The sequence below is a fragment of the Amphiura filiformis genome, chromosome 8, assembly GCF_039555335.1.
Source record: "Amphiura filiformis chromosome 8, Afil_fr2py, whole genome shotgun sequence".
In the NCBI taxonomy this organism is placed as follows: Eukaryota; Metazoa; Echinodermata; class Ophiuroidea; order Amphilepidida; family Amphiuridae; genus Amphiura; species Amphiura filiformis.
The window spans coordinates 7,467,089-7,485,806 of NC_092635.1; the positions used below are offsets into that span (position 1 = coordinate 7,467,089).

The 18,718-nt window shown below is 38.8% G+C and overlaps 1 protein-coding gene across 1 annotated transcript; it reads left to right on the forward strand.

Annotated features, from left to right (window-relative positions):
* The first annotated feature begins 8,057 nt into the window (after positions 1-8,057).
* LOC140158567 (uncharacterized) lies at positions 8,058-10,841 on the forward strand. The gene has a single exon (XM_072181704.1). The coding sequence runs from the start codon at positions 8,421-8,423 to the stop codon at positions 10,239-10,241; it is 1,821 nt and encodes a 606-aa protein (XP_072037805.1). The 5' UTR covers positions 8,058-8,420; the 3' UTR covers positions 10,242-10,841.
* Positions 10,842-18,718: the final 7,877 nt, after the last annotated feature.

Below are 18,718 nucleotides of genomic sequence, written 5' to 3' on the forward strand. Positions count from 1 at the left end.
CAAGGCAATAACCACGATCCGTTTTGTAATAATATAAAAGCACTTGCAATAGAATCCCGCTGAGTTCAATGAACTGCGCCCTGAAACCGATGGAGAAGTGCCCCATAAAGAAGCTATCCCATTGACCTCTATTAACAGGTCAGTGAGCTCTCCATACACAAATGAACAAGTACAATAGGACAAGGCCAGCACCTATTACCTGCTTAGTAACATGTTATTTTGAAGTCTTGAAGATTAGTAATCGTCTGTGCATATGAACTGCGCATTTATGATGCAAAATATTAGTTCTATATAATATAAAATTACAAATACTGGTATTATGATATACAAAACGACTAATAAAATCATGTCATCATGGCGTCATGTCAAAGGTTCATTATATCCCGTATGTTTGTCTAAATTCATATATATATTTGAAAACAATTTCTACACCAATTTAATATGTACTCAGGTGGAACCTTGCTTTTTTTAATTTTCATTTCTTTTTATGTAACAAATTCAGGTTTTTCCATTACGTGGGGCCGCCGGGCAATACAAATTTAATGCTAACATTGAATGAACGCAGAATCAAGAATGGGCGTTTCTAGTACATACAGCGTCTGACTCTACCTGAGGACCTAGCCTAAGTCCCATGGGCTCCAAGAGTGGCTCTCCATACACACATGAACAAATACAATGACGGGTCGCCATTGCTCTCCATACACAAATGATCAAATACAATGGCGAGTCCGACTGCCATGCAAATGAGCCAAATGAGCAGACCCTCAAGGGTCTGCTCTGTGATACCACACTGATCATACTGATCTTTATGTTATTACAGCGAGGCCCACATACAATGTTCAACACAAAGTGAACGATGTTATAACTTGGAGGGCTAACAAACCAACACCGCCAAATTCGACCAGGAGGGTGAAAGTGCATAGGAACAATGCCGGAAACTACGTCACGCTATTGTTCGACCTAGGCTACATATTTTTTAACGCATGCGTGTTCGTCAATACAGCTTTAGTCTCCTCCACCTTCGCAACACGGTACGTGGAGTGTCTGGAATCACACTGACGGCGGAGGAGAATACTAGCTGGTCAAACAGTTTAATTCTATCAAGCATATAATACCTAAACAATCATCGTCATTTGATCTATTTACTACAGAATATACTCAAAATATAATTTTAAAATAGTAAACCTGTTAACTTATATATTTGTGTACTAAAATATAAGGACACGTGAATAAAATCATGTCGAAGACAAAATGGCCGCTAATCCGCCTATTGTGAGACCTAGGATACATATTTCGAAAGAGGGCAGCAGACTAGGATGCCTATCCCTTTGTCTATTATTCCTGATTCGACTGACGTGTGTACAACGTGGGATGCTATGAGGAAATTGAATACTCGTTGTCTGATCATACATGTGTGTTTATGGTTCGGATAGCGGTTACTTAGCAACACTCGTTCCGCCTTGGGTTTATTGAATACACTCTATATAAAGTCATCAATATGTCGTTTCCAGTCCTTGGCTGAACTATTGGGTTCAGCTATTAATTTTTTTAATAATTCTGTTACCCCATAGCATAAAAAAACTAGTATTTTGATCATTAAAATAGCTGGATGCGGTATGCAGCTGACTGGGGTGGTTACGGGTCGTTAAAACCACTAGAACCACAAACCGCGAAATATGGATATCCAACTAGTTTTGCCCCGCAGGGCTACAAAGAACCGCTAACCGCGAAATATGGATATCCAACTAGTTTGCCCCTCGGAGCTTCAAAAAACCACTCACCCCGAAATATGGATATCCAACTAGTTTGCCATTCTGCAGGGCTACAAAGCACCATTAACCGCGAAATATGGATATCCAACTAGTTCACCTCGCATGGCTACAAAGAACCACTTAGCGCGCAATATTTTTTACCTCAAAAAAAGAATTAATATCTACCAAAAACGTTTCAAAACGTAAAAAGCGGCCAAAGTTTAAAAATCTTTCCTGTGTGGCTTTTCACCCTTTTTAAACTTGGTCCCATTTATGAAAGTTTTAAAGACCCATACGAAGTCATCTATAGGCTACTTGTTGGTTTTCTTAGTTGTCAATGTTTATTTTGTAGAGCAAATGAATTAATGTTCGTGCGTAATTGAAGTTTTTTTCCGTATAGACGTTATAATGTATTTTGTAGCAAATACTCACTTTGTTAAATTCTTCATCGTCATGTGCGATTCTGCGCCTTATGTACAGATGTAGGGCCTATTATGTAGCAGGTTGACACACAGTCAATTTGCTAAGTATATAATACTATACTACTCTTTATGATCACGCAATATAATAAAACATAAACCTTGAAATGTTTTTGATAATACATACGGTAGCCTACGTCATATTGCACCGCTTCCGCAGTCTTAAACCTATAGGAGTACATTGTTGCATGTAAAAAATAGGACTCATTCTTCATGTTAATAGGCCTACTACTTTACTAAATGGGACCAAGTTTAAAAAGGGTGAAAAGCCACACAGGAAAGATTTTTAAACTTTGGCCGCTTTTTACGTTTTGAAACGTTTTTGGTAGTAGAGAACGGCGGATATGGAGTGGGGCATTGTGGAAAGATCTGTGAAGGAAGCCTATTGTTCTAGGAGGTTTCTTGCAAATGCTATCAACATGGACTTTCCAAGAGAGATTGTTACTGATCCATATGCCTAGACATTTAACAGAGCTAACTCTTTCAATGGGCTGTTGATTCATATAGAGTTGCATCTGTGGGTAAGGTTCCTTTTTTGTTGATATTATCATGGTCTTGGTTTTGCTGGCATTGGCTGAGAGATGGTTGGAACGGAACCAGTTATGGATAGCATTAATGTCCTCTTGGAAACCCGTCAAATCAGAATTGCAAGTAAGAGGCTTATAAAGTGTGGTGTCATCTGCATAGAGCACCAAGGCACTGTCCTGGGAGAAATTAGAAAGGCAAAGATCGTTAGCATAGATAAGAAAAAGAAGAGGGCCCAGGACAGAGCCTTGAGGTACTCCAGAGATGACAGGGGCCGGATCAGAAGTAACGCCATGAACCGCCATTACCTGCGTTCTGTTGGAAAGATACGAACGTAGCCAGGACATGAGTGGACCAGTGATGCCAACACATCTGAGTTTTAGCAGCAAAGGACCATGGGGTACTCTGTCGAAAGCCTTTGTAAGATCGAAGAGGGCCACAGCAACATCGTGCCGGTTCTCCAGAGCATTATACCAGTCATGAAGGGCTGTTGCTAAGGCATCAGAGGTTGAGGACTTGGGGAGAAAACCAAATTGCCGGGGAGTGAGAATGTTGTTCTGATTGAGATGTTGGAGGATGTGCTGGTGAATGACTCTTTCCATGAGTTTACTGATGATCGGCTGAATCGATATAGGACGGTAGTTGGAGGCAGACTGGCGGTCACCAGATTTAAAGATCGGAATCACACGGGAAAGCTTCCACGCGCTTGGGACGCAGCCAGTATGAAGGGATAGATTGAACAGTTGAGCAAGGAGAGGAGAGACAGAAAAGGATGTGTTCTTCAGCATCACACTGGTGATCCCATCTACACCGGCGGCAGAGTTGTTTTCAGTTTGCGGATAAGCTTATGGATTTCACCAGTGTAGCAGCTGAAATGAGAAATAGAGGAAACTGTATCATAGTTAGAAATAAAAGAATCAGACACTTCATCTTGGTTGAAACATTCAGAGAAGAAGCAACTTAAGACATTGGCAATGTCACATGGGGTGTTGGCAGTGACATCTTTGTAGTGGATACTGTCCGGAATGGAAGACTGAGAGGACTTGGATTTAACATAACCCCAGAAGCGTTTGCCAGGAGAGTTGTTATCAAGCAGGTTGGAAAAATAATCTTGTTTGGCATAATAAGCTGATTAGAAAGTTTGTTTCTAACCTCTTTGTTTCTAACTTCTTTGTTTCTAACCTCTTTGTTTCTAACCTCTTTGTTTCTAACCTCTAACCTCTTTATACACTTGTAGGCCTACTGCGTTTCCAACCCTTCTGGCAAAAGCTACTGATTATTTAAACAGGGAACTAAATAAAGAGAATCGCACTGCCCTCAACATACATCCATAACACACCCATAATAGAGTCTTTCCTTATGAAATCTGAAATAATTTGGACGGATTCTCGAAGCTTGGCTATATTTACGCCATTTGGGCTTGGACATTTTGTCCGTATCATGACTGCTTATTGTTTACCCTAAATGTTGTCAAGTTCAAAAAAGCATAGACAATCAAAGACAACAAACAAAGGACGGAGGAGGAGCAATCTAGGACTCAGGAGCCAGTGGTTCTTTCAAACTGGGAACAGTTCAACTACTGATTTATCAGAAAGAACATGTATTTGTAGGGCTAGTCCAGCAGCTATCGAAGTCTTGCCTCTAGCCGAGTTACGACAATCTGGCCCGTGTCTCTCCACGATTCAAAGGAAAGGAAGGTTTCACAATTACCGTTGGTGGCTTACATACTAGCACATTAAACAACCAGACAGCGGTTGGCACGATTTCATTTCAATATTGTGTTTCAACGATATCAATACTGGCATATGACTCACCTATGTGTACTTGGGAAAAAGGTTGTATAACATACTTCTTTGTGTCAAAAATCATGAAAGACCTCTATTTTAAAGAAAGCATTTTGTATTTCTCATGTGTCATTATGGTTCATTATATGGTGACGCATTTTTATTTGCATCATATCAAATCGGACAAAATGTCAGCTTTTTTCTTTGATACTTATTCATGTCCATAGTTGCTATGCAGATAATACATTGTACGAGTAGAGTACGACAATACGCAAAGAACGCTAATTGCGTTTCGGAAATGTTTGTTGCTGTCTGTATAAGTCGATCGCCTTTTGGCAATTGGCTTTAGCTGTACTGCCAAATGACTGCGCAGCTCAGCAACCAAGCACGCCACGCCTTTGCCATGACGTCAAACGCAAACTAGTCTTGTTAGTTTGGTTTTGAAATATAAGAAAAGTCGACAATTTCTATCATCAAACATCTTAGAAGGAGTCTGTCGATACTCATGAGTCATTCCACCCTTTTAACAAAGATTACAAGAACCTCAAGAATACTTATTATGTCGGGGTTTTTTTAGCATCTAAGAACAGTGTATCCCTTTCATACCATTACTTTGAATTTTGCGTTAAAGTTCTGGGCTATGTTACGCATCACAGATGACCTTAAAATCAGCTATATTCATATTTGTGAGGATCTGTGTTGTGGGCCAACATTTGAGATTGTCCAGTTGCACAGTTCGTTACTAAATCCACAACCATATTTCAAAATTTGACTCCAAGTGGTGGGCACGTATGAATGTGAGGTGACATCTCGCTATCTCTAAGGACCGTTATCTCTAGGGTTCGCTATCTCTAAGGTTCGCTATCACTAACGTGTAAAGTCTATGGAGATCAGAATCCCGCTATCTCTAATAGAGAAAAGGGTTCGCTATACCTAAAAAAAAAAGGTCCGCTACTTCTAAGGTTCGATATCACTAATTTAGAATAAGGTTCGCTAGTTCTAAGGTTCGATATCACTAATTTAAAATAAGGTTCGCTATCACTAATTTAAAATAAGGTTCGCTATCACTAATTTATTGCTATCTCTAAGGTTCGTTATCACTAATGGAAATAAAGGTCCGCTATACCTAGGGTTCGCTATCACTAATTTTGTTTAGGGTTCGCTATCCCTAATTAATTAAGGTTCGCTATCTCTAAGGTTCGCTATCACTAATTTTGATTAGGGTGCGCTATACCTAAGGTTCGTTATCACTAATCTTAAATAATGTCCGCTATATCTCATTTTAAAAAAGGTCCGCTTTCTCTAATTTTAATAAAGGTCCGCTATCTCTAATTTAAAAAAAGGTCCGCTATCTCTAATTTTAAATAAGGTTCGCTATCTCTAATTTTAAATAAGGTCCGATATCTCTAATTTCAAATAAGGTCCGCTATCTATACCTTATTTAAAATTAGAGATAGCGAACCTTATTTAAAATTAGAGATAGCGAACCTATATTACATATCTCTAATTTCAAATAAGGTCCGCTATCTATACCTTATTTAAAATTAGAGATAGCGAACCTTATTTAAAATTAGACATAGCGAACCTTATTTAAAATTAGAGATAGCGAACCTTATTATAAATTAGAGATAGCGAACCTTGTTTGAAATTAGAGATAGCGAACCTTATTTGAAATTAGTGATAGCGAACCTTAGAGATAGCGAACCTTAGAGAAAGCGAACCTTAGAGATAGCGAACCTTGTTTGAAATTAGAGATAGCGAACCTTATTTGAAATTAGTGATAGCGAACCTTAGAGATAGCGAACCTTAGAGAAAGCGAACCTTAGAGATAGCGGACCTTATTTGAAATTAGTGATAGCGAACCTTAGAGATAGCGAACCTTCAATAAATTAGTGATAGCGGACCTTATTTAAAATTAGAGATAGCGAACCTTATTTAAAATTAGTGATATCGAACCTTAGGAATACCGAACCTTTTTCAAAATTAGTGATATCGAACCTTAGGTATAGCGGACCTTTTTCGTAATTAGTGACAACGAACCTTAGGGATAGCGAACCTTAGAGATAGCGGTCCTTAGAGATAGTGAACCGTAACCGAATGTGAATGTACATTTGAAGTTGATGAACTGCGTCCTGATGGTAGACCATGTTCATTATAAAATCCTATGGTGGTTGTTGCACGCGCCGCTATCAAATCAGCGCAGAGGAATATTGCCTGTTATATAGCCCAATGAGTCACGAATAGTAACCAAACAGACCCAAATCCCACAAGACATCCCACATGACATTTGTCATTAGCTTGTTACTATTAGCGACAATCATTTAAAACCGCAAGGAGAGGTAGATGTTTTTATGTTTCCATTTTATCATTCGACCGAAGGCAGGCCATAGGAAGATATTAAGAGTGAATTATATTTATAGTAATACAATATTTTCAAACTGGGTCGCCATATGACATTGAGGAATATTCTGATGGGCGCGACAGATTATGAATATTCACTTAGCGATTTGGCGGTAGGAAAAACAAAAAGAGCACTCATTTTGAATGTGGACAGCATTTCTTTCCAAAATGTAACCACGGTATTTAGGTGCAACCACCTTGGGTGTTCGAACAATCAGAACGTCTTATTCCAGCAGGGCTTAATTCTGGAGCATATCCAATTAGATATCTTTGCGTTCTGTTGAAACGTTCACTGTAAAATCAAAACTCAAAGCTCTTTCCATGTATTAACAGTTTCATCAAAAAATAACATTACTTTTATTACTGTGCCTGCATGAGTATATAGTCGACTGAAATAGTGGTTCTGAATCCGATTGACACTAATTCATCCGAAAGCACACTCAACATATTCCAACTGAAAGACAAAAACTTCGTATATAATTCAAGGTCAATGAATATGAAATAAGTAAGAAATTTTATTGTTTGATTCTATTCGATTGTTTTGATAAGGGTGACCAAAATTTCTATAGGTCAGAGTCCTCAAGATCGTGACAGACCCCTTCTGCTGGTAAGCCCTATTGGTGATCTTGTGAAAACCCAGTGACCACGAAAGCAAACAAACGAGGTGTCTTCATGGAGTCTTTAGGTATCTTTAGGTGCGTTGTGGCTGGATTTATTGGAAAAATAATACAGCAAAGATAGCCCAATGTAGCCTCTTAGCATTAAACATGTTAAATGTTCTTCATCATGGATGTTTACGTTTGATTGTTCATATTATGGTCTGTGACAGTGGTTTAGGTGGCAATGATTTTGATATGCTTGACAGCTTAATTCTGACACATACTTGACACACGTGTCACCTCAAAATTGACCGTTCTAATCCCCGGTTCTCATGCTTCTAATTAAATGCGGAACCTCAATGATCCTTCGAATCGCCGTTGTTTGTGTATAGTTTTATATATATTCTGAGCAACTCTGAGCTGTATAAATTTCAGTTGTGACTGTACTTGCGTGGCTATCAGCCAAACGTTCTCCGCAAAGCATCATGGGATTAATTATGTCTAGGGTATGGTGATATTTAGGCACACCAACGTTTTTCTTAGTCAGAGAATAATAACACTTTGATCTCCAGGCCATAAACATTCGCACACTGTAACTGAAGCTAGTTCCAGGGACATGGAAGCTCTTGCAGTCATGGATTGCCGATTGAACGAAAGAACATGTCAGTGCCGAATTTTACGACGATAATTTTGGCATTTTGAGCAATATGTTTTGCGGCAACACGTTATAACATATCGATAAGCTAATGTGTAGGTGTGTTCATTCTGTATCATCCGGTGTGGCGGAAATTACTCTGCTAAAAACCATGTTCAAAATGTTCTAACATGTATTTGTAGTGGAACGGATGTTGAACACATTGACATGCCGAACATCGTCGTTTTATGACAAATGCTCTAACGAACCTGCATAAAATGGCTTCAATAACATGTTTATATGAATGGAGGTTTAAAGAGGTACTGGGCTTCCTGTTTCTTTGTTTCCTTACCAGTATAGACTTTGTCAATGGGCAGTACCGACTTACACCAAAGAACACCGTCGGAGTTGAAGGACAATCAGCCGTCCTGCATTGTGCTGTAAACAGTATGACCGGAGTCGTAGTATGGAACCATATCGCCAGTGGTAAACCTAGACTACAACTATCCATTGGAGCAACAGTCGACCTGACCCTCGGATTTGATAAAAGCCAAAGGATTACCGTCGTTGGGAACAGAGGACGAGGAGAATATCATCTAAGGATAAAGGATGTTAAGATGAGTGATGCTGGACGTTACGAATGTATGGCTCTTGTGGGATTAACGCGAATTGTTAAAAGATCAGCGGCTTTGAGAGTTGTTAGGCAGCCTAACCCTGGTTATCCTATGTGTCAGATGGAACCAGCTTTTGGGTTAGCTCCGGGTATGGAAGTAAAATTGTCTTGTGACACCATGGGAGGAAAGCCAAAAGGAGTGGTCAGATGGGGAGATGGTAAGAGAGCACTAACACCTAAAAAAGAAGCACACATTTCGTACACCCGTACTTTGACAGCGAAAGATTATGGTAAAGCATTTATTTGCCAGGAATTTACTCCGGCCTATAAAACTCCGAGGACGTGTGAGGTTATTCCTCTTGAAATTGATCTTAAAGTTGACCTTCAACCATCTCCTCGAGTCGAAGTGCGTCCGGGGCAAAGCGTCACTTTTACTTGCTATGGTCAAGGCACGACTTCATTTGGATATACTTGGCAGCTTAACGATAAACCGTTGCCATTTTCTAAAAGTATTGCCGTGTTTGGACCAAATGGACACAAATTGAAGATTGGCGGAATAACGGCGGCAAGTAATAACGCAAAAGTAAGCTGTGTTTTAACAAATAGTCACGGTTTTCAAACAAGATCTACAAGTGTTATATCAGTCATGTCTTCAAACAAACCAAAACCAAAACCTAAACCAACGTCATTTATTCCACGAGACCCAGTTGGGCATACTGGGCGACCAGTGACTATTAACCCAAGACCAACTTGGATCATGGGTGATTATGATGTACATTTTGAATCCGAATTAGGAGGAGATCATTGGGGTGGTATAGATACGCCTAGCGGAGGCGCAATGTCGTCACCTGCGATGACCGCTATGGCGGCAGCTTTAGTTGGAATACTAATTGGTGTCATTGTTGCAGTAGGTCTCATATTGACTCGAAAGTATCTTAAAAACAACAGAGACGGTAGTATTGCCAATACGTTGATTAATAGGACTCATTCCACGTCCATTCCGTGTTCGTCTTTAGTTGCTGATCACAGTTCCAGTGATGGGCCACCCATGAATAGGCCACCCATGAATAGGCCTACTGCTGATGAATATAGTCTGCCTCCAAGAGACTACCCACGACGGAATCAGAGGCATGATCCAGACAATGATGACCAAATGAGTTATCTGGACCTAAGACCAGAAAGTATGGCTTCACAAAGCTCCAACTACCAAGGATTGAATTCGCCCAGACTCAGTACTTACGACCCTTCCACCTATTATTCTGATGAATATGAAGTGGAAGATGAAGATGAAGATGGGGATCCTTATTATAGCCAGGAATATTATGAGGACGTATTAAACCAACAAACTCGGGAGTCGGTATACCATTACCGATTTTCGCCACCTGTTGACCCAAGTGACATCCAGGTTAGATGTATGTCTGCAGACAGAGCAACAAGACATTTCAATCCTAGATGATAACATTTGTCGTGAATTTGTATTGATGATAGCATTGTTTTGGATTTTCACCAAAAAGTTTTATTTGTTGTAATTGTGTAATAATGGTTTGGATTTTTACCAACAAATCTGGACAATTCCCACTTGGTCCAATCCCATTTGGGCCAAATCCCACTTGTCCAGACCCAGTTAGTCCAATCTCACTTAGTCCATGTCCGAGGCCATATCCCACTTAGTCCATGTCCCACTTGACCATGTCCCACTTAGGTCATTCCCACTAGGGCCATGTTCCAATTAGGCCATGTTCCAATTAGGCCATGTCCCACTAGGGCCATGTCCCACTTAGGCCATGTCCCACTAGGTCCATGTCCCACTTGGGCCATGTCCCACTAGGGCTATGTCCCACTAGGTCCATGTCCCATTAGGTCCATGTCCCACTTGGGCCATTCGGTTGGTAGTAATATCTGTCTGAGCATGAAACTGTTTTTCTAAGTGGGACATGGTCTAAGTAGGACATGGCCTAAGTGGGACATGGCCCTATTGGGACATGGCCTAAGTGGGACATGGACCTAGTGTGACATGGCCCTAGTGGGACATGGACCTAGTGGGACATGGCCCTAGTGGGACATGGACCTAGTGGGACATGACCCTAGTGGGACATAGCCCTAATGGGACATGGACCTAGTGGGACATGGACTAAGTGGGACATGGCCCTAGTGGGACATGGACCAAGTGGGACATGGCCCTAGTGGGACATGGCCCTAGTGGGATTGGACCAAGTAGGATTGGACCAAATTGGATTGGACCAAGTGGGAACTGGGCCAAGTGGGAATGGACGAAGTGGGATTGGACCAAATGGGATTGGACGAAGTGGGATTGGACCAAATGGGATTGGACGAAGTGGGATTGGACCAAATGGGATTGGACGAAGTGGGATTGGACCAAGTAGGAATAATCCGTATCTTAACATATGAAACCTGAAGAAGAGCGTGACGTAACATGTGTATGAGTTGGATCAATGCCACAACTTTGTAAACATGATATGAATTGTACCTGATTGGTTGGTGGTTGATGAAGCAAGCATCACACAATCTTGTGTTTATAGACGAATCCAACGAGCCAAGTCATGGTCAGGATTTGGTCGGACATCTTTGGGTAGCCGCTAGCACCAACGTAGTGTTTTGAGCGTCCAATTGTGCAAATATTAAAAGCCGCCTAACACCTAGAGAAGATGCAAGGACGAGGAAGTACATCAAAGCATAGATACCGCGTGTAGATAATCCGAGTATTATGAAAGGTGTAAAACGGGTGATGGAATGCAGTTTAAAATTTCCGCCAAGGCCGAATGATTCCCGAATCATTTCACATTTTGAGTGCATTGTAGCCGACGGCTACCCAACTAAAGGCTGCTAGTCAGGTGTAGGAATGCGTGGATTTGGATTCGTCTATATGTTCATGTGCAGGATGCGTGCGTTGCCCCGTTACCATGGTTACCTACTTAACATCACACAATCCCTTCTTAGTTGAATTTGACCATCACAGTTTTGACTCAATACTACGTTGTCAAAAACCTTTTCATTGTTAGAATATATACAAATGCTGACAGTTATGTTCAATATTGTTCAATTGTTTCTTATAATGAAATAAAGAAGTGTCTACGACATCTTCCAAATAAATTATGTTTCTTACGCACAACATAATCTTACTTAACTGGTACTTTGCTTTAGTTTGCCAATTGCGGATTGTGCAATACTGCCGTGAACAAGACAAAAAGGCTTAATTGACATTGATGCCGAAATGGGTTTTCATTTTAGATGGTAGTATCCATAACATCTGAAACCCCAAACTTTCTAACCCTAAATCTAACCCCTTTAAACGATTTTCACTCACCATGCTCACGTTAAGTCGGTGTAAACTAAAGCATCGCAAATAATAAATACGTCAGTTGAGCCCTTGTATAGTGGTACGATGAAAACAACCCAGTATTACCAGGTTTTAATGTGCATCCCCCCGGACTCTACCAAACCAACTTTTTTAGTTTCCTTTTATGGTCCTATAACACATTCAAGATGTTAACAAAAAATATTTCCCGGCACTCCGGCCATATTCAAGGTTAAAGGTCAACACAGCGGTCAAATTTCAAAGTTGACCAAGTCTGGTTAACAAGCACACCAAATTATTCCTCTCATTGCAAGGATTCAGAAAAGGTATAGTTTGACCTACCTAGTACTGCGACATACCGTTCTTGAGTTATAAGCTAAAAGGTCAAATTTTGGGCGGTGGTCAGTTAGTTTTGGCACACAGGGGCCAAAAATTAAAAATGCTCCGATTTCAACACAAATTGTCTCAAATTTCTCGTCATGCAAAAGCGAGCCAAAAAAGGAATCGTTTGCACTGTCTAAAATGCTTTGTTGTTGACAAAATTGGCCATTAAAGGTCAATCCCCATTACAGCCTATATTGACCACAACCTATGTTGTGATGTTTCCTAGGTAACGAAACATCCTATATGGTTACAACTATTTCTAATTTGACTTATTTTTACATAACAAGTAATTTCAGACCAATTTCGTTCAAATCGGAGCATTTTTTATTTTTGGCCCCTGTGTGGCCCAAAAAACTGTACCACCGCCCAAAATTTGACATTTTTGCTTATAACTCAAGAACGGTATGTCGCAGGTAGGTCAAACTATACTTTTTCTGAATCCTTACAATGAGGGGAATAATTTGGTGTGCTTGGTAACCAGATTTTTTGTTAACATCTTGAATGTGTTATAGGACCATAAAGGTGGTTTGGTAGAGTCCTGGGGGATGCACATTAAAACCTGGTAGATACTGGACTAATGCGTTATGAACATAGTTTTAATATAACAATGATTATGATTTTGGAAAAAAAGAGCAACCCAAATAAAAAAGACCAAAGGTACAGTTTTCATGAACAATTTTGAATGCAGTTTTATAGGTTTTTTTTCCTATTAAGCAATCGTTATTTTCTAATCTCATTAAAACAGGTTATATCAAAGGTGTATTCAGGTCCTAATACTTATCAGCAGCCTGTCAGTAAAATAGTTCGATTGTGGAGATGGATGTTAACCAGAAATTATTATATTTATAGCCATTTGGTGTGTGTCAAGGTAACGAAAGGAAAAAAAACCCGCGCCATAAATAGCTCTTCCTCAATTCCATAATAAAATATGACGATTATTTCCGATCTGTGGCTAATCTAAATAACGAAACACGGTAGTGTTTTCCTAATGTCTGGACCGGTAAAGTGTGTTTGAAAATTGAAGGAGCATTCAATACGTGAATCCTGGGTTTCAGTTTGACCGAAATTCCTTCCCACAAGGTAATAGGAGTATTGCATAACAATAGATACAGCTGGGAGGTTAATGCATTTCTTTTGTTCTACAATACACATATTGTATTGTGGGACAAAATTTTGATCAAACTGACTTCTGGTAGAGAACCCCAGGATTCCACATATTGGCGATTCACAACTTATACTCTCATCATTGGATTAAATGTAGCAAGCTCCGTCATTTATGTTATTATTATTGCTGTAAAAATGTTATTCTATCCTCTGGAGTACAGCATCATTAAAAAGACAAGTTTGTGTCTGACGTCAGGGCAACGGTACGGGCGTGATTGGGTGCTGAACTGTGCAGTACGACATTTTTGGTCTGGTTGACAGGACATCATACGCAAACTAGTCTTTTTAAATCGGTCTTTAATTATAATGTTATCTATGTTGTTTATGCCACGAGATTTTAAACATGGAATGGTTGTCAACATCAGAATGTTTGTTTGTATATTATACCGCTAACAAAGCGCTGATAAAACGTATGATGCAATCAAGTGAAACTAGTTGAATGTCGCGCGAAAAATCGATGTAGGAGATGCGATAAAAACAATCGGGAAGTTGTTTTCTATTGTTTAAGGGGTGGGGTATGAAAGTTTGGACAGTATTTATTGTGGGAGATTAGAGCACATCAGACATATCGAATTGCATTCTGAATACGAAGAATGTCCTTCTGATATAAAATAATTTTGATTTTTTGAAATTCGCAATGTAATACACATTTTATGGCAAATGATTAAAAATTGATATTTTGGATATTTAACAGTACTCGAAGTAAACTTTATAAATCTGATGATTTATACTTAAAGTGTATGTAGGTGGGATGAAAAGCCGACGATCAATTGAAAATTTTAACCTTTCGTATTGAAGATATGGATTTTTTCCCCAAAACACCACAAAAAAAATAGGTCTTTTTGGGAGGTCAAAATTTTCAATTGATCGTCGGCTTTTCCTCCCAGCTACATACACTTTAAAAATATGTCATTAGATTTATAAAATTTACTTTGAGGACTGTTATATATCAAAATTGTGAAAAATAGGCCTATCAAATTTTAATAATTTGTCATAAAATTTGTATTATATCGTGAATTTCAAAAAATGAAAATTATTTGATATCAGAAAGACATTCTTCGTATTCAGAATGCAATTCGATATGTCTGATGTACTATCATGTCCCACAAAAAATACTGTCAAAACGCTCATTCCAGATCCCTTAAGAGACTGTTGTTAAAAATCTCATAAACTATCAATTCAATTCTGATTTCATCGAAATGTAGTGTTTGGAAGCCCGACGTTTTGCGTGATCCTATCAAACAATAGCTATGATTACTTAGTGCAGTGTTTTGAATTCCAAAAAAATCACCCCTGGCTGCTATGGGGGGGGGGTCTCCATTCACGGTTGTGCTCAGAAGTGCTTTGACATTCACGTCACTCACATCTACATGTAACCTTTTTGGATTCTCTGTAACTATTGCAAATACCATGTTATAAGTAAGGTTTTTAGATGATGATCTGTATAAATGACTTTGTAAGATATGATGTTAATAAAATGGTGTACAAACTTTTCATTTAGTTTCTCAAGAAAAGTAAAATTCAATCGACTTTCAAATGTGTATTTATTTATAATACTAGTGCACCTGCGGCTATGAGAGCCCAGATGCTGTGAGAGCACTGGCATGATAGCGATACTGTTTGACCCCAGATGACCTTTGAACTTGGATGACCTCGGTGCAATTTTTGTCATGCTCCCCTCAGTCATACGAAGGATTCCACCTATCAAGTTTAAGCCCAATAGAGCAAAGTTGAAATTTAGCCCCTACATGACCTTTGACCTCGGTTGACCTCAATTTTGTTTTGCGCATATATTCCCCTCGTATCAAGGATTGCACCCACCAAGTTTGAACCCGATAGGACAAAGTTTGAAATCCATGACCTTTGACCTTTGACCTTTGACCTCGGATGACCTCCATATAATGTTTTTCATGATCCCCTCATACGAAGGTTTCGACCACCAAGTTTGAGCCTGATCGGACAAAGTTTGAAATTTGACCCCTCCGTAATGACCTTTGACCTCGGTTGACCTCGATTTTATTTCGGTCATATATTCCCCTCGTATCAAGGATTCCACCCACCAAGTTTGATCCCGATCGGACAAAGTTTGAAATTTTGACCTTTGACCTTGACCTCCGATGACCTTCAAAACCACATGGCCAACATGCTTTTCCCAATACCTATCTATATCCGAAATTTCAGCGCGATGCGTCGAAGCGCGGCGAAACGCATAGCCGGACAGACAGATAGATAGACAGACAGATAGACAGATAGAGACCGCTTATTATTTTATTAGTATAGATATCAGTGGCGTACACGTGTGTCATCCGATGGCGGGGGCATCGGGACTGACTGAGTGGGCACTGGGTTGGAATTACGAGGCATCGGTCGTATTTTTTGGTATATTCTGTATGGAATGTGAAAGCCACATCTTTTAGCTATAATTGGTAGAAAACCAGAGCGTATTTGATAAAACTGTTTTGAAGATATGATCTTGCAAGTATAATTGGTTGCAGGATAAATTTTGCAAATTTCTATTGACTTGAAGTCGCACTGGAACATGCACAATGATCATTCATATGGCGACTTTTTCCGGGACTTTTGGAGACAAAGTAACACATGTTTTTAAAAGAGATTTTTTGATCATGTCAAAAAGGACACTAACGTTTTGGTAGATTTTACGATTCTTGAGTTATAGGTAAAAATGTAAAACAATGCAAGATCTCTATATTTTGTCCAATACTTAGAACTAATAGACCTATCAAAATTTGAATATTACTTTTTATAATTATCAGAATATTTCCGATGCATTGCACATATCACTTTTTAACAAATATATTCCCATTTTTTATTTAAAAAATAGAACATTGATCCACAGATGAACGCACGTGGTCTGTGTCCGCACGAAAATTGCACAATTGGCCCTGCAAAATTTTTACATTCGAGTTCATATCTATAAGACTGTTTGGTCGAATGATCTCTGGTTCCTTACAAATTATAGCTAAAAGATGGGACTTTCACATATGTACGCTCAGAATGATGATTGAAAACATATTGTAGAATATTATCACATTCGTTAGAACGCGTTTTTTCTGGGACACTCTGTACGTATAATTACGTGGACATTGATATTAAGTGAATATGGTGAGGTGTTGGAAAATTTTGCCAATTGAATGTCCAAATTGAAGCTATTTGATGGAGGGTCTGCCATGTTTTATACTATGAGGTTTTGCCTAGAAATATTTATCACATCATCCAAAATTGAAGGAGAAAACTCTAAGGATAAATATTTTAGCATGATTATGGGATACTCTGTAGTATGTTATGATTTGTAAGCTCATAGGAATTTCCCAAAATAGGCTTGGATGTTCAATGTTGCAGTGCGTTTTGGTTAACGCTCTTTTTTCTCTCTCTTTTTTTTTTTTTTTTTTTTTAACTTTTACGAGGGCCGATTTTTCTATAATTTTGTGCAGGTGTGTCACAAATCCCAAAGAAATAATTATGCTATTTATTTTGTATTTTGAAGGGCAACTTAAGACCTTTTGAACCTTATCAATGCACAGACAATTCAACGTGATTTTACACGCTCGGAAACCTCTATTTCTATTTGATACTTTGTCAATCTAAATTCACAAATTATCCTACTTTTTTTCGGGTATCGACGATTTCATGTATTTTTTGTGGGACCTGAAAGCACATCAGACATGTCGAATTGCATTTGAATACGAGGAATGTCCATTTGATATCAAATCATTTTGATTTTTTTTAATCCTCGAAGTAAATTGTATAAATCTAATGATATGTACTTAAAGTGTATGTAGCTGGGATGAAAAGCCGTCCATCATATGAAAATTTTGACCTTTCATAATTATTGAAGATATAGATTTTCCCAAAAACACCAAATAAGAGAACAAATGTATATCTTCAGTATGAAAGGTCAAAATTTTCAATTGATGGATTGATGGTCGGCTTTTCATCCCAGCTTCACTTTAAGTAAATATAAATAGATTAATCGAGTTTACTTCCAGGACTGTTAAATATGAAAAATATCAAGTTTTAATAATTTGCCATAAAATATGTATTATATCGCGAATTTAAAATGTCGTATTCAGAATGCAATTCGATATGTCTGATGTGTTCTCATGTGCCACAAAAATATAACGTTCATACCCCATCCCTTAAACGAATCACTGCAATATCAATACTGTATCCTAATGATCCTAATAACCCCGGGGCTTATAACATGCTTTGCATGTTAAAAAGCATGTTATAACATGCTTATAACATGCTTATAACATGCTTCCTTAAAAAGGAAGTTAAGGTAACATTGATAAGCCAATCCTGAGTATTTTAATTTGGGGATTGAATATGTATCAGTGCAGTGAAAACAAGGAACTTTTGACCATGTTGACATCAATTAAAACTTAAATAACGCCTACTGGTATTTAAGTAACTAAAAACCTTTAATTAAGTTCAAGTCCCAAGACTGTTTCTTTAATGTAAATACATAGTGTAGCTGATGCAAAACAAGGCGTATCTGGATTGATAATGAGGCAGGGTTATGTCTCATGGGGCAGAGGTGGTATGCCGTATCAAGACCCGTAATGAATCAGGGACGTTGTTTTAGGTGTGGTTCTAAAACTACATCTACTTAGCTCTACTTGTACCCAGCCTTTTTAAATTTGGTTAACTTGGTTCTCTGTATAGTCCATCATTATAATCAGTGATAATGAATGTTTTAACATACTACCCGCGTAGAGTGTGTAGATAGTGTTCCAAACATATCAAAAAATAAACATGATAAATAGCTCCCCTGCAACATTGACATTTCAACAGTTCCAAATTTACATTGTGGGAGAGGCTTTTTCCAAATTTGTTCGAGGTTTGTCCTATCAGGATCCAAGTGTACGCACAGGCAGAACGGAAACTGCACAAAAACTATGCGGAGCATGACCTTCCGGCATTTGCGCTCAAATATAGAGACAAGTAAAGATGACACTCAAGAAGAGAGATATGATTTCTATAAAGGAGGTTCCAAGGCTTGAATCTGTCCCATGTCTATTATTTTTTCGAAATGAGGTCACGTTCAA